Source organism: Nyctereutes procyonoides, unplaced genomic scaffold, assembly GCF_905146905.1.
Source record: "Nyctereutes procyonoides isolate TBG_1078 unplaced genomic scaffold, NYPRO_anot_genome, whole genome shotgun sequence".
Lineage (NCBI taxonomy): Eukaryota > Metazoa > Chordata > Mammalia > Carnivora > Canidae > Nyctereutes > Nyctereutes procyonoides.
The window spans coordinates 68,461,643-68,479,054 of NW_026575052.1; the positions used below are offsets into that span (position 1 = coordinate 68,461,643).

The 17,412-nt window shown below is 35.4% G+C and overlaps 1 protein-coding gene across 1 annotated transcript in view; it reads right to left on the minus strand.

The window, feature by feature from the left end:
• The window catches only part of MYO3A (myosin IIIA), a 225,221-nt gene extending 208,633 nt beyond the window's left edge, over positions 1-16,588 (minus strand). Inside the window, exons 1-2 of the mRNA XM_055332397.1 lie at positions 16,421-16,588; positions 13,522-13,656 (exon numbers count right to left, since the gene is read on the minus strand). Of these exons, the coding sequence (XP_055188372.1) occupies positions 13,522-13,656; positions 16,421-16,588 (303 nt within the window). The remainder of the gene's footprint in view (positions 1-13,521; positions 13,657-16,420) is intronic.
• Positions 16,589-17,412: the final 824 nt, after the last annotated feature.

Sequence of the window (17,412 nt, forward strand, 5' to 3'; positions counted from 1 at the left end):
CCCAACCAGGGCAAAGTGACAAAAGCTCTACTCTATGTGAGTGTTACTAAGATGATGGGCTTACCCTACCACTAGCACCCATTTAAAATCTACAATATCTTTTTGGGAGGGACACACCATCAGCATTTCTCACCCCTCAACCAACTTTGTGCTGTAAAGCCAGCTAAGAAGACCAGAGTCCACCTCTCTGATCTACAGTGCTGTTTATAAAATAAAATGATATGGGCCACTATCCAAGACATGCTGCCAGCTCCAGAAGAGTGGCTCAGATACTTTGCCCAGGGAGAGAGACAGGCCACAAAAACAGAGAGCTTCCAAGCTGAACCCGACATTTGAGAGATAGAGTGGGGAAGATCAAGATTAAGGCTATTCTTGAAAATAGTGGAGGCTTTGGTAATTATAAGGAAGCAGGTAACTCTAAGACCAATAGAACAAGAAGGTAACCACTGTCTAGCTAGTTTAGCAGAGAGATTCAAGGAAAGAAATAGCTAAGAATAATTCTTTGGGGTCAGAAAAATCAAAGGACCAGCCTCAAAAAAGCACCCAGACATAGAGGCCTGAATTAATTAGATCAGATGGGAAGCAATTTTTGCCCTAGGACATTGTTGAAAATAATAGAAGAATCAGCTGGCAATTAGTGGAGCCTAATAACTGAGTGTTCAACTAACAGAGACTGACAGTTTAATAGAAAGATCAGGGAAGGAGAGGAGGAATGCACTGCTAAAACCACTGCCATCTGAGGGTGACTGCACATGCCCAAAGCTATGTAATGTACTCTGAGGAGGGACATCAGAAGCTTCATACCATGGGGGACAAATTTCACCAAAATAGTTCAGCCATGTTACTAAACAACCAAGCAAGCAAACAAAAAATAAGCTCCCCCTTATCAATATCTAGATGTCTATAATACATTAAATATATGACATAAATGTCCAATTGTCAACCAAAAAAATTATGATATGCAAAGAAACAGAAAGCTGTCACTCATACACACAAAAGCGAATGGCAACAGAAGCTGTCCATGAGAGAGGCCAGGTGATGACCTTAGTAGACAAAAACTTCAAAGTAAGAATTATAAATATGTTCAGAGAATTAAAGAAAATCATGCTTTAAGAAGCAAGGAATGGTTTGATAGTAATTCTCTTCAAATAACAAATGTTAATAAAGAGATAGAATGAATAAAAAAGAAACAAGTAAAAATTCTGGATTTGAAAATTATATTACAGTAATATAAATGAAAAATTCAACAGAAGGGTTCACCAGTAAATTTGAACTGGTAAGGAAAAAAAACTCACAAACTTGAAGATTGATGGAAATTATGAAATATGAGAGAAGAAAAATCAAGATAAATGAACAGTGTCCAGCAAATTACACATACTAATATAAAAGCAAAGGTGTACCAGAAAAAAAAAAAAAGAGAGAGAGAGAATAAGGAGCAGAAAAAAAATCTTGGAAGGAATAAGGGCTGAAACTTTCCAAATTTGATAAAAACAATATTAATCTATATATCCAAGAAGATCAATGAACTCTAGTAGAATAAACACAAAGAGATCCATAGTCATATAAAATATAAATGTTGAAAGCCTACAATAAAAATAAAATCTTGAAAAAAGCAGGAGAAAATGAATTATTGTGGGAAGAAGAACCCTAATAAGGTCAACTGCTGACTTCTCATCAAGAACTATTCAAAGTACTCAATAAAAAAACCGGCCACCAAGAGTCTTATATCCAGCAAGACTATCTTCAAAATTAAAGAAGAAATGAAGATATTGCTAGGTAAACAAAACTGAGACAATGTGTTGCTGGCAAATCCACCTTATAAGAAATACTAAAAAAAGTTCTTTAGGATTAAAGCAAGTAATTACAGGGACACCTGGGTGGCTCAGCAATTGAGCATCTGCTTTGGCTCAGGGCATGATCCTGGTATCAGGGATCGAGTCCCACATTGGGCTCCTTGCAGGGGGCCTGCTTCTCCCTCTGCCTGTGTCTCTGCCTCTCTCTCTCTCTCTCTCTCTCTCTCTGTGTGTCTTTCATGAATAAATAAATAAAATCTTTTTTTAAAAAAAAGCAAGTGATCATAGACAGTTATTTGAAACACATGAAAAAGTAGAGAGTATCAGTAAAGGTAATTATTTTATCATAAAAGACAACATACATGCATATTTCTTTTTTTCATAACTGATTTAAAAGCAATTTTATAAAATAATATTTATATAATTATATTGTTGGCTCTCTAGTATATAGAAATGCAATATATTTGACAATAACAGCACAAAAGAGGTGAGTTGGAGCAAAGCTATATTGACATGATGACACCAGATGGTAACTGGAATTGAATTCACAGGAAGAAATAGAGAACCAGAAATGTTAAAAAGAAAGTTAATATAAAAAAAACTCTACAATTATATACTTGCCGTCCTTTTTCTCTCAACTTTCTCAAAATAAATAAAAGTATACATAGTAGTTATAAAAATTATTGTACCACTTATTTATGTGAAATGTATAACACCAAAGGTGCAAAAAGGAGGAAGATGGAATAGAATTATTCAGGAATAATAATTCCTCTATCTCTGGAATTAAGCTGGTATAAATACTTAGTAGAATTTATGAGTGAAGACATTGGGACTGGTATTTTCTTTAATGAGAAGGGTTTTAATTATTACAAAGATATTTATGTTTTCTACTTCTTCTCATGTCAGTTTTACAGTTTATATCTTTCAAGGAAAACATCAGATTATAAATTGCTAAGTTTATTAACATAAAGTTGTTCATTATATTTCATTACTATCATGCTAATATCTATAGATTTACTAGTGATTCCCTATTTGAGCCCTAATATTGGCAATTTGTATTTTATTATTTTTTTCTGGATCTGTCTAGAGAAATTTATCAAGTTTATTAATAACTTTCAAAGAATCAACTTTTGCTTTCATTTTTATTATTTTTGTTCATTTTCTATTTAATTGAGAAATTAAAATGACTATCATTGTCAGTATTTTCTTCAACTTATATTGGACTTAATTTGCTTTGATTTTGTTAGCATCTTAATGCAAAAATCTTACATAATTGATATTGAATTTGTCTTCTTTCCTAAAATAAGCATTGAAAGGAAATATAAATATCCTTCTAGGCACTGCCTAACTGCATCTCAGAATTTTGATATGTCATGTTTCCATTATCATTTCAAACTATTTCCTCATTTTCCTTGAAATTTCCTCTCTCTGAGCTAAGGATTATTTTTGAAGTGTATGGTCTAATTCCCAAATATTTGGGAGTTTTTCTGATATATTTATTTCTAATTTAGTTCTATTATGGTCAGGCAATATACTTTGTCATTATTTCACTATTTTTAAATTTGTTGAGATTTGTTTCATAGTCCAGAATACTCAAGTGTTACATTCATACTGATTTTCTACTTAATCTTTGAGTTACTAAGGGAAAAATGTTGAACATTCCATTTAATGATGTATGTCTATTTCTTTTCTCAATTCTATTAGTTTCTGCTTTATGTATTTTAAAGCTTTCACCTTCTTTTTGCTTTTATCTATCTCTATCTTTATCTCTATATATATTTAAAGTGTGTTTGTATTTGATCTTGCTTTTCATCCAGTTTGACCATTTGCCTTTGAAATGAAGTTTAGACTATTTCCATTTAATATAATTATAAATATGGTTAAGTTTAAGTCCACAGTGTTGCTATTTATGTCCTATTTTTTCTATTTTTTTTAATCTCCTTTTCCTATTTTCCTACTTTCTCTGGTTTTAATATTCATAGTATCCCATTTTATCCTCTATTGGCTTATTAGCTACGCTTATTCATTTTATTTTTTTTTTTTACTGGTTTAGTGGTTTACCACAGTCTATCTTAAAATAATATTGCACCACTTCACACATAACTTAAGACTTTTAAACTGTATATTTCCATTTTTTCTCTCCTCTTTGCTATTTTTTCTTTTTTTCCCTGCCCCTTCCCCCTCCTCTTTGCTATTTTTGAAATATATTTTAGTTTTACATGCTAAAACCCCCAAAATATATAGCTATAATTGTGGCTTTAAGTCAAGATTTCTCTTTTAAAAATATTAAAATAATATTATTAACAATATTTTTTAAATATAGAATCAAAAATTTCTTATTTATTCTTATATTTACCACTAATATTATTTTTCTTTTATTTTGTGTAGGTCTGAGTTTCCATTTTTTTAAAAAAGATTTTATTATTTATTTGAGCACATGAGTGGGAGGCAGGGGAGGGGCAGAGGGAGAGGGAGAAGCAGGCTCCCTGTTGAACAGGGAGTTTGAAGCAGGGTTAATCCCAGGACCCCAGGATCATGACCTGAGCCAAAGGCAAATGCTTAACCAACTGAGCCATCCAGGCGCCCCTCTGAGTTTCCATTTGAAATCACTTTCCTTCAGCCTGAAAAACTTTAACATTTTCTATAGTGCATGTCTGTGGTGGTAAATTTTTTTTCTTTGATAAAGATGTCTGTCTTTATCAGTCAGACATCATACATACTTTATCAGTATCAGTATCATACATACTTCATTTATGAATAACATTTTCACTGTACACAGAATGGTTGAGAGCACAATTTTCCCCCATTGTTGGTTGTCAGTGGCCACTCTTATCTTTGACTCCTACACGTAAATGTCTTTTTTCCTCTTGGTGCCTGAGTGTCTGACATCTTGATTATGGCATATCTTCATGTGGTTTTCTTTGTTTACCCTATAAGGGAGGTTCGGGGCTTCTTACATCTGCAGCTTTTCAGTGTTCATGAAAATTCAGCAAGATTTCAGTCATTACCTCCCCTAATCATCACCCCTGTTTTCAGACTGCAATTACATGTAAGTTAGAATACTAGGTAATGTCCCATAGGTCACAAAGGCTTTTTATCTCCCCCCCCTTTTTTTTTCTTTCTGCTCAATCTGGACAGCTTCAATTTTCTTGTCTTCAAGTCCACTGATCTTCACTTCCACACATTTTACTTCTAATCTGCTATTAACCATAGTATTATATATTTTTCACTACTGACGTATTTTTCAGTTCTAGAAGTTACATTCAGTTCTTTTCTATAGTTTGCATTTCTTTCAATGTTATGTTCAGGTTTTCCTTGATATTTTTTAACATATTTGTAGTGTTTGTTTTAAAGTTTTTACCTGTTAATTCCATCACCTTCATTATTTCTGGGTCTGTTTCTATTGACTGATTTTTCTTCTGATAATGGATCACATTTCCTTGCTTCTTTACATATCTAGTAATTTTTTTACTGGATGCTAGATATTATTAATTTTATATTTGAATTCCTAGATTCGTTCTCTTCCATTAATGAATGTTGAATTTTCTTCTGGCATACAGTTAATTTACTTATAGACCAATGTGAACCTTTCAAGCCCTGTTTTTGAACTTTTTATGGGTGTGCCTAGGGTAGCTCTTATTCTGGGGCTAGTCTAGCCATCTTCTAATGCATAATCCTTCTAGGAGCTTTACTAAATGCCTCAGGTTTCAACAAAGTTTTTCCATTTTGGATGGTCAGAAATCAAGCATCTCTCAACCCAGCACAAACTCTGATAGTTGTTCAGAGTACAATTTTTCAGCAATTCTTTCCCTGGTTCTTTGCCCAACTGCCAGAAATCTTGCTCCATACATATCCAGCATGGTTTTCAATCAAATACTCAAGGGAACCCCTATGCAGATTTCTGATGCTTTCTTTCAACTTAGCATCTCTTCTCTGCAAATCTCAGCCACATTTGCTTTTCCAATCTTTCCAGTTCAACATGATTGCTGTGACCTCCATGGGAACACCCTCCTTGTGCCTGTGAGCTGGAGACTGCTTCCAAGGATAAAACTGAAGTGATTGTAGGGCTCCCCTTACTTATTTCCTTTCTCAATGTCACAGTCCTAAGCTCTTTTCCAATGTCTATACAAAAATATATTTTATATATAAAGATGTATAAAAATATATTTTATTCAGTTTTCTAGTTATCTGTGGTATAAAAACATGATGACACAAGTTATTCTCATAGCCAGAAATAGAACTCCAGGATTACTTTTATGTACACTGAGATCTAAGAACCTCTTCTTATAGTGTTTTCTGAACTTTGTTTTGATAAGAATCACTTTAGTACTTGTTATTAAAAAAATAGTTCTCAAGAACTCATTCTCAGAGTTTTTGTTTTAAGATGAAGGTGATGTTTATCACCAGAATAATGGAGGAAATATTAAAAAAATAAAAGTACCCAAACTATCCTTTTCTCTCAGGTGGCAGATTAAAATGTTCCCTACTCAAATAGACTTTTTTCTTTATAAAAGGTCTTCTCTTTCATTATTAACATCTCATTTATATTCTTCATAGCACTAACAAAAATGGATAAATATTTAATTAGTTTATTTAGCTCTAAGTTGTCTTTCTCCAACATTAGACTATGAGCACCATGATGACAGAGTTTTTCTGGTACTCTATTGAATGCCCAAAACCTACAAAACAAAAAAGAGGCACTAATAGGTTTAGATTATTTTAACTTGGGCCTGGCCCAAAGTAACATAATATCTATCGGATTAATAAATGACTGCATGAAAAAACTTAAGTTCTGTACACTTATGCACATACAGGTACACACATACAAAATGACAAAAGGCCATCTTTTCAAATGATGATCTAGAAAGTACCTCTTCAAAGTGTGGATGTCTGACTTAATTTCAATAAAATATAGTAATGTACCAAATTCTGCATTCCAATAAAATATTAATGAGAAAGGCATTATCACCTAATAGATATTTCTTAATGTGTAGTTTCTAACATAAATTTTCACATTACTTTTCTAATGTCAAGCTAGCATTTTTTAAGGTATTATTGACACATAATTGACTCATTTAAGTATGCAGTTTGATGCTGTTTGGTAATTTGTATATGATCATATAACCACTAAATCAAAATATAAAACAATTCTCTCACCCTAAAAGGTTTCAAAATTCTTGGGAAAATGCCATAAAATATTGGTAATGTTAGCAACAAGAAACCCATGATTAAAAAAAATCAAAAGGAAAGAACTTAGCAGAAATAGTTTAATGTGTATGGTAAAATTATATGTATTTGTCAAATGGCAAAACATCCCTGGTGACCTCATATTTTTTCCTCTGAAATAACACTATAAATTCCAATCCTACTCAGAGAGCAGATGCTTTTGCAATCACTGGAGCACTATGAGGAAAGAAAGACATACAGGCATGAATTTCCTACATTAGAAGAGTATGAAGAAGTACATTTAGACTGCTTTTCCATCTTGCCCTTTAAGTAAAAAAATAAAATGAAACAACTCTTAAGTAATTTGCTGTCTGTTCTGTTGCAAGTACACTAAATAACAACCTTTTATATGAGAGCTTGAAGGGTTGTTCCAGCCCCAAGAACATGAAAGGAATCACCCTGTCAGCCTGCTACTCCACTGCAATTGTGGGCTGTTCAAGGAAGGAAGGAACAATGCTATGCTATTAGGGCAAAAGAGAAGCCCAGCTTCCCACAATTCTCAGCTTCCCCTGACCCCGCCCACATATACAAAACTGCACCACTGCAGTGGCCCCTTCTGTGTCCACGTTATCTCCAGCACAGTAACATTAAAGGGTTAACTTGAACAACTTGTTTCGAGGTGACTCATTTTTTTTCTATCATCCTATGCTTCCTTCCCTCATGACAGGTTCTATCTTACTTACTAGACATAAATATAAAAACAGAATAACCAATAACACGTGAGAAGTGAAAGTAGGATTTATTATCTGTGAAAACCACTTTGTTTACCTGAAATGTGCATTTGAGAGCCTCTATGGCTACCTACTGAATTTTTGTGCTTCTGAATGCCACCTGTAATTTCTAGTCTTTGATCTCTTGAAAGGGATAATAATTTTATAGAGAAAAATTGCCGTAATTGGAAAACAATGAGAAAAAGCAATGTCACTATTAAGAGTGAACAAATCAGGCAGGACCAGTTCAGATAAATAACAGAATGTAATCTGTAGCATCACCAGAAAAGGAGAAATCACAGCTAAGATTGGATTATGAGGGAAGTCTGAGAGGCATCTTGGTGGCTCAGTGATTGAGCATCTGCCTTTGGCTTAGGTCCTGATCCCAGGGTCCCAGGATCGAGTCCCACATCAGACTCCTTTCAGGGAGCCTGCTTCTCTCTCTCTGCCTGTGTCTCTGACTCTCTGTGTATTTCATGAATAAATAAATAAAATCTTAAAAAAAAAAGATGTCTGAAATCTGAATTTTGACTCCACTATGGCAGAGGGCACACTAAGCAAAGAGCCCCTGGGACAGAAGACTAGATTCTTTATATCCTTAAAATATGGCTGTTCATCCAACCAAGGAGGAGAAAATTATAGTTAAGTCTCAGGTTTTCCCTTTGTGTTCATCAGTAGCAAATGCTTAATACCAGACTGATTTAACTAAATTTTGACTCTTGGTTTTTAGTCTCCTGGGTCAGTAGTGATAAACATATGTAGAAACCTTACCAACTCACACCTCCTCGGCTCCCCTCCATCCTTGCTACTGACCATCAGGAACAGACACTAGCAGCTAAAGGACACAAAGCCAAAAGAGGTATTGATATTTTACTATGCAGGTCAGCCAAGAAATATGGTAACAATAGTAGAAATGAATATACGTGTGATATTTTTAAATGGGACATAGGTAAAAAGAAAAATCTGGTTCTCCCTTTATGCCTACATCATCAGTAAAACCTAAAATACTAAGTGGCAGTAAAAATCCCCATAGACAGGGACGCCTGGGTGATTCAGTGGTTGAGCGTCTGCCTTCGGCTCAGGTCGTGATCCTGGAGTCCCAGGATCGAGTACCGTATCAGGCTCCCTGCATGGAACCTGCTTCTCTCTCTACCTGTGTCTCTGCCCCTCTCTCTCCCCATGTCTCTCATGAATAAATAAATAAAATCTTTAGAGGAAAAAAAATCCCCATAGACATTCTATCAGTTTCCACAGCAGAAAATATTCTACACCATCTCTTATTAGATAGTTTCATTACAAATATGCAACTGGAATTCCAGAGGGCTAGCAACTAGCACTCTTTTCCTAAATCTGGGCAACAATTAGCATCTGAAAGTGAACATACAGAATGGAGAAGGAAATAATTCCCGAACAGGGCTCTGTATATTATTTCATGCTCAAAAACTTAAAACAAAATGAAAGGGAAATACAAAGGAAAAAAGAGAAAAACTGTATCAAAGTGAAAGAAATAGGGGCACTGGGTGGCTCAGTTGGGTAAGCATCTGCCTTTGGCTCAGGTCATGATCCCAGGGTCCTGGAATCCAGCCCTGAGTTGGGTGCCTTGCTCAGCGGGGAGCCTGCTTCTCCCTCTCCCCTCTGCTCAAGCTCTCCTATCTCTCTCTCTCACAAATAAATAAAATCTTTTTTAAAAAAAGTGAAAGAAAAATTCAAGAATCACAGCTAAATAATAGAGAAAAGAGGCCAGTAAGATCTGAGTAAATATTGCTTTTCTCAGGATTTGAATTCTGGATTAAAATATAAGTAAAATGATTTTTCACAGTGATACGTCACTGAGCAGGAGTTTTTCCAAGCTGGCATAGACTCCCCACACACCAGGTTGACCATGAGAGGTGTCACCTACTGCTCACCCCCTGCAGGACACACCTTGTCTAAGAAGATTCATACTAGAAGCCCAGTATTATGAGCATGACTCTAGGTAATATTACAGCCTCTCTCTGGCCACTCTTTTGCTATCCTCGTACAAACTAATTTATTTGGGCATTATTACAGTAAGAGGTATAATTAGCAGTCATTTGTAGAATAAAGTATTGACGCCACAAGCCAATTTTCTGAAAGTACCTCTAGAGCAGCACCTGTACCATTCATGTTTATAAATCAGGTAATTGTACATCTAGCCACTTCAGTGTATATGTAATTAGTCTAATTTACATATGTCAATTATCTTATATACAGTTTGCCAACTTCCTGCTTCCCTTTATCCCCCCATGTTGTATATTGAGATAGATCAGATTTTCAAAATACCATTTTAATAAACTACCAGGTTTTTTTTTCTCTCAAGTCATTTAGGGATATTTCTAATTCCTCCATCTGATAGTAAACACAAGGACAAAGTTCAAAGAAGCTGTTAAGTCTCTACTGATTCATTAGCTCGGGAAGCTGCTTTGTACTGGATGTTCCAAACCCTTTTAATCAAATCTTTTCTGCTGTCAGAAAAGAACATTTAACTATGTTCAGGTGTCTCCAACTCTTGCCTAATTCCAAGTGACAATACTGAGAAATCACAATATAGTTAGAACACGGATTTGATAGACATAAAAGAAAATGACTGATCTCACTCAATCTTTTTAAAGTCTGGGCAAAGATCTATACCTTGTGCCCTTGCCCATGTAGGCCTACTTTAAGCAGAATACCTGTGACTCCATTCAAATGTTAATATACCAATGATTCCACATAGAAAAAAATTAAAGATGCATCATTGAAAATGTTTTTAAGGATATAAATATACAGATTTTTATTCAAGACTGCATTAAGAATCAGCACAGCATTAGATCTCAAATACACATGCACGAACATGAAGTAAACTGAAAATTCTCCATTTATTCAAGGCAAAATGTTTTGAGTTCATAATGTACATTCTATTACTTAGGTAAAGTTCAGATGACTAAAAGTTTTGCTTTGTTTAATGTGATTTAACTATAAATATAAGGCAATCTTAATAGAGAAAAACAAAGTAATTCTCAAATCATAATACACTGCCTATTTTTAAAGGACACAACTGATGACTTAAAAAACTTTTAAACTTCTATAAAGTAATGTAATACATACTTTTGGGTTTTGAAAAGGTTCTGGAAAATACTATCTCACAATTCTGAAAGGCTCCATGGTTCAATGAAAGGTGGCAGACTAAACGTATAAATGCATTTCCTCTCACTCATGAATCTCCATTAAAATGCTGGTAACGGAGGATGCCTGGGTGGCTCAGTGGTTGAGCAGCTGCCTTGGGCTCAGGTCGTGATCTCAGGGTCCTGGGATCAAGTCCTGAATCTGGCTCCCTATGGGGAGCCTGCTTCTCCCTCCACCTATGTTTCTGCCTCTCTCTTTGTGTCTCTCATGAATAAACAAATAAAGAATTTTTAAAAATTTTGGTAAGGAAATCAAAAAGTTTAAACCCCAAGAAAAAAGAATGGAAAAAGGGGAGAGCAGTGGACAGGAGATTTCAACAGAGGTTTTCAATATGGAAAGCAGATGATGTCATAGAGATCAGTTTAGCGGGGAGGGCTGATTTGGAAGTGCAGAGGAAGCCACAAAATAAAGCTCTAGGTGAGGGCTATTTTGTAGTTACCTGGGCACATCTACCCAGAAGCTGGGAGAAGAGGGGGCAGGACACAAGGGAACTTTTGAAGTCTCTAATCAAAAGACTGACACCCTCTCATCTCACATACAAAATATCAACATCACACTACACACACAACACACACACACACACACACACACACACACACATATCCAGGCAAGAAACTGGAGGTTTTATTGCCTAGAGAAACTGAACTGAATGGACACAAGATTTGGTGACATCAGTACAGTGGATAATGAGAAGAAGGCATAGACCACTGAATGGTGTCTAAAACAGGAGAGTGAACTGGAAAGGGGAGATACTCGGGGAAGAGTGGGTTTCTAGTTAGGTGAGCATCAGAGATATCAGAGAGGTAGGTCTGATACATGGCTGACCTCCTCTGTGGAGAAGGAGGACAGAGGGTCCTAGGGGCACAACTAGCAACCTTGCCAAAATTCAGAACACAGGGGCACGTGGGTGGCTCATTGGTTAAGCATCTGCCTTCAGCTCAGGTCATGACCCCGGGGTCCTGGGATCAAGTGTTTCATGGAGTTCCAGGCTCCACTGGGATCCTACTTCTCCCTTCCCTCATCCCCCCTGCTTATGATCTCTCTCATTCTCTATCAAATAAATAAACAAAATCTTTTTTTAAAAATTCAAAACACAGATTACAAAATGAAAGAGTAGAGAAGCTCAGCCATACATTTCCAGGCACACATCAAAAGCACAGATCTGCTCAGGAGAAGGTGGTCCCACTGAACTGGGTCCACATTACTACTGCTCTGTATTAAAAGCCTTTCAGTTCTACGTGCTTTTTGCTAACCAAGTGAACGTATTTATTTTGTAAATGGTAAAAATTATTAATTCTATCTAAAATTATATTAAGTAACAAGATAGGATAACTTCATAAATAATACTACCAATCATTTAAAACATACAAAAAAAGATGAAGGAACTGTTAAATGTTAAGAGGGGTTCTTTTTATAGTTTCAAGTATTTTCTACAATGATCATCCATTTTAAAGTCATTTAAAAATAATTCAAAAACCATAATAGAAAAAAAAGTATGAAAACAGTACAATTTATATGTATGTCACTGCAGAAAAACCAACAGGACATTCTGAAAGAAATACAATAATCAAACACTAATAAAAATCATAACGAACACAATAAATATATGTTATTACAGTCAACCAATAAAGGTTTTACTAGTCCTGAGTTTGATAGAAGCAACTATTAAAAACACTTGTAAATTTTAAATTTTATCAAAATAAGTAATTACCTCATTTTAATAATATTCAATGAAAATTAGAAAAACTACATTCTTCTAGGGCTGGCAGTTACTTTAACAGGGCACCTTCCCCTATGCATTCCTGCATCAGAGAGAACTGTCCAAACCTCCTCTCAGGACACTCTACAGCTTTTCCTTTTGACAACTTATTTAGTATTCCACACCATTTCTGATAAGGTTTTACCCCATAAATGTAAATACCTGGTTCTGCAGTTTATGGCATTAGTATTCAAGGAGGACAGAAAAAAAAATCACAGCTTACCATTTTTGTCTAATGAAGCCTCACTTACATTAATTTTCCCTTATGCCCTAGCACCTGGCACAGACCCTCCGACACGTGTTAGCTGAGCAAAATACGGATGAATAAATCAGTATTATAATGGAGTCCCTTTTAAGCTTGTTCTTCTGCAAGGAAAAGCATCCTTGTTTCTTGAGTCATTCACTGTGGAAATGTTTCCCTTTACTCTTTAATAGTCTTTGAGGCTTTTTTTTTTTTCCTTTGAGGCTTTTCTTTAATTTCCTAATGTGTCTTAAAAGGATAAGACCAGGGATCCCTGGGTGGCGCAGCGGTTTGGCGCCTGCCTTTGGCCCAGGGCGCGATCCTGGAGACCCAGGATCGAATCCCACATCGGGCTCCTGGTGCATGGGGCCTGCTTCTCCCTCTGCCTGTGTCTCTGCGCCTCTCTCTCTCTCTGTGACTATCATAAATTAAAAAAAAATAAAATTAAAAAAAAAAAAGGATAAGGCCAGTACCAGACAGAATATTTTGCTGAGGCCATCGCCAGCCAGGAACATAACAAAGGAACAGCTTCACAGTGTCGATGTCATATGAACATTCGGTCCTTCCGAGAGGACACTAAATTTCCACACGAAATGTTGAAACACTTACCTCGAGAACCAACCACAGCTTGTCTCCGTTTGTTTTATCCTTCTTAAAGTACATCCCGTAGAATCTGACCACATTAGGGTGGTCAGAAAGCATTTTTAAGATGTTATACTCTGCTTCAATCTCTTCGTCCATATCCTAGTTACAAAAAGTCGTAGGAAGAAAACAGTGAGAAAAACATGAATTATGGCAAAGAGACATATTAGAGACCACCAAATAGAGAATTTAATTTTGTCAAAGCAAGCCATTGTTCTAATGGCTTTTATTGTGCTCAATAGTATGTACTGAAATTTCTCATGCCATTATTTAAGGGGAGAGGTTGTGATTTTCCTAATCAAATACATCTCTAATTATGTTGATTTCATCGAGTTAAAAGGGGACAAATAAAAGACTATTTTTGTATACAATTAGAAACATACACAAAGAACAATTCCAGAGAATCTTCCTTTCCTTGCAGTGTTAACTTTGTTTCAGTGGCAAAGCCATTGATATGAAATAAAAACCTAGCCGGTTCATTTTGTTTCTTTGAAACATAGGATATTTAAAAGCTTTCAAAAGCTAGTCATATAAGCAATAAATTCCTATCTTTCCAAAAAAGTAAAATAAAGTTATACATAACATGGCATACAGCTTTAGTTAGTGAAAGGCCCATTTGCCAGAAGTAGAAGAGGTTGCTACCCTGTCAACAAAGATGCAGGATAACCACTTAGTCATGTTTTTAGAAAACCACAGTATGTGAAACAACTCAAGAGTAATAAGAAGAGTAATTAGAAGGCTTTCTAATACTGTTTTTACAGTAATATTTAGTGTTCACATTGTTTTATGACAAAATCATGTACTCAGAGAGCCAGAAAGAATTTTAGAGGAGAACTCTAATTTTAGAAAAAGAATCTAAAGCTCAGAGACGTTGGTCACAGAGCTGGTTAGTATAAGATCCACGACCAGACTGCAAGTTGACTGTTTCCACCTTCTAAGCCCGTTCATTTTTTCCCTTTCTCAGATAGAAACTTACCATATCAAAATTCATAATAGATTCTTTTAATAAAAAAGCCACTCTGCAAAATGCTTGGTATGCATTTAAATTTATTTTATTAAGATTATAATCTCTCAGTTATAAATCTTTTTTATTTGGCTTGTGACATGATAAATGAAGAGGAAATAAATAATTCTTAGAGAAACATACATGTACTATGACAAGAATCAGCACTGTAAAAGAACAAATTTTATACCAGTTATAAAACCGATATATTTCATTAAAGCAATAAAACCAAATGTGATTTTTAAGGTTCATATCATATGAAACATGAGTAAATTATAAAAAAATAATGGCCATATGTATTCATAATCCATTTTTCCTTCTCCATTAAGAAGTAGAGGAATGGGAGAGACATAGGTGGTTATGGGGCCAGACACGGGATCCAGGGGGAGTCCTTTCTCTAGCCACCAAGAATCCCAAACCTTACTTGCAAAGACCAAAGGAGAGAGGTACAGTGACTTTGGTACAGCTTGGTTTGTGTCTCCCTTTAGTTTAAATGGTAAGAACTGGGGCTCCTGGGTGGCTGAGTCGGTTAAGCAGCTGCCTTCAGCTCAGATCATGATACCAGGGTCCTGTGATTGAGTCATGAATTGGGCTCCCTGCTCGGTGGAGAGCCTGCTTCTCCCTCTCCCTCTGTGCCTCCCCCCCACTGCTCTCACTCTCTCTCTCTTTCTTGGTCTCTCTCAAATAAATAAATAAAATCTTTTTTTTTTAAATGGTAAGAACTTTCCAACAGGTGAATATGGAAACATTCAGCATCAGTTAAGCCTATATATAGCTGTCTTTTTTTTTCTTCCGGTGTATCTAACTTACTGCTTGAAAATAAACCCCCACTCTCCCTTCTCCTCTGCTCAAAATAATATGAAACACTATAGTTATAATTGGTTTAGCAGAAATGAACAATAAAAAGGAAAGACCAATCCTAAGATATTCAGAGGCCTTTGCAGTATCCTACAGTTTGTTAGTGTAGAGCTATGAAAGGGACCAGGAGTCCCACGTCTTTCCCAGACATATCACGTCACGTCTGTCATGGCACACTCCATCAAGGCAAGAGTCAAGTAACTGGAGAAACTGCTCTCAGTAGAACTTTGGGGATTATGTGATCACTGAGCTCATTCTGGCTCACCTCTGTGCTATGGGAGAACTATATATTTCCCAGGAGCTGAAAACATTCTAAAACAGCCAGTTGTCATTCCCAGAAAAAAAAAAAAAAAAACCCTCATCAACTTTTTTATGCTCTTCAAGGCAAAAAAAAAAAAAAAAAAAAAGGCTTCAAAAAAAGGCAAAAGAGGATCTCCACTAAGGCATCACTTAAAGAGGCCATAAGGACTGCACGTGCAATTTCAGTTCTTCACAAGGAAACTCACTCTGATTATAAGTGAATATCATTTCTGCTTTGCAAACATTTTGGCAAACCTGAAAATTAATCTCCCATCTCTGCAAGAACTATAATTTAAAATAAAATATTTCTGCATTAGCTTAAGGACATTCTGCCTAAAGTCTTAAATAAATGCAGGAGAAAAAGAGATCTGACCAAGATGACATTTTAGAATTATTCCTAGAGCCTTGAGTCCATGTTCTTAGAATTTTTTTGAAATAGAAAATAACATTAAGTCAACTGTTGAGCTCTTGAGAGCTCTATTTATTTGTTTACTCATATATTTGTTCGTTTATTAAGTATTTATTGGTCCCTATAAGTTAAGTGTATAAACAAGAAAAACCTAACAAATAGACTTTTTTTTTACATTCAACTGTAATTGATGTTATGACAAATAAATCAAGTTACTTACAGATTTTTTTCTTACTGCTTCATACAAATAAAAACAAAGTTAATTAGCAGGAGAAAAGAAAAATAATCTGACATACATGAATTGGGTCCAGGATTTTCACTGCTGCTTTTTGGCCATTTTTCTTATTCAACACTTTAAAAACTTTCCCATAAGTTCCTTTGCCAATAGTTTCGGTGATTTCCCATGTATCAGAAGGATCAGGAAAGTTATCAAAGATAATTGTTTTTCCAGTTAATGGAAGCATCTCACAAGTTTAAATCACTGGAGAGAAAAAATACAGTTTCAGCTACATTTGATTGGTGATATTAAATGGCACACATAAACTCATGGGAAATTATCTAACATTTCACTGATATGATGGAAAATACACAGCAGCAACCAAATGCACTCAGAATTATAGAAAATTTTAATTTCAATTCTTTTTGCAAACAGATTAATATGAGTTTAATAATGCTTTGTAAACAGGGCTTTATTTCTGTTTAATATAGTCCCATATTAATTGCTCTTCATTCTTTTCATTAAAATAAGAGGCACATATTAAATTACTTTGATATATTGCTTTATACTCAGGTATTAATACAATGAATAAAAAATTTTAGAATTAACCTTAAAGATGATAAAATTCGATGTTGACAAGGTAAATCCCACATATAAGATACAATATCACTCCTCTATAAAACAAAAAAATGGGTCCCCTCTAAAATTCTTTTATGAGGAAATTTAACACAACCTACCAGGTCCTTTAAAGTATGGCCTTTGCTTTATGCCCTAGGCTAATGCCTCAACTTTTCTCTCAGATACTACAAACCAGTCACTCAGGATCCTTTAGAGTCATTTTTTTCTTGCTTAAGGATCTTAATGGACATGAATCCCTCCCATTTCCACCTATGGTTCTTAAGATTTTATTTATTTATTCATGAGAGACACAGAGAGAGAGGCAGAAACACAAGCAGAGGGAGAAGCAGGCCCCCTGTGAGGAGCCCAATACAGGACTCGATCCCAGGACACTGGAATCACAACCTGAGCCAAAGGCAGACACTCAACCACTTAGCTACACAGGCATCCCCC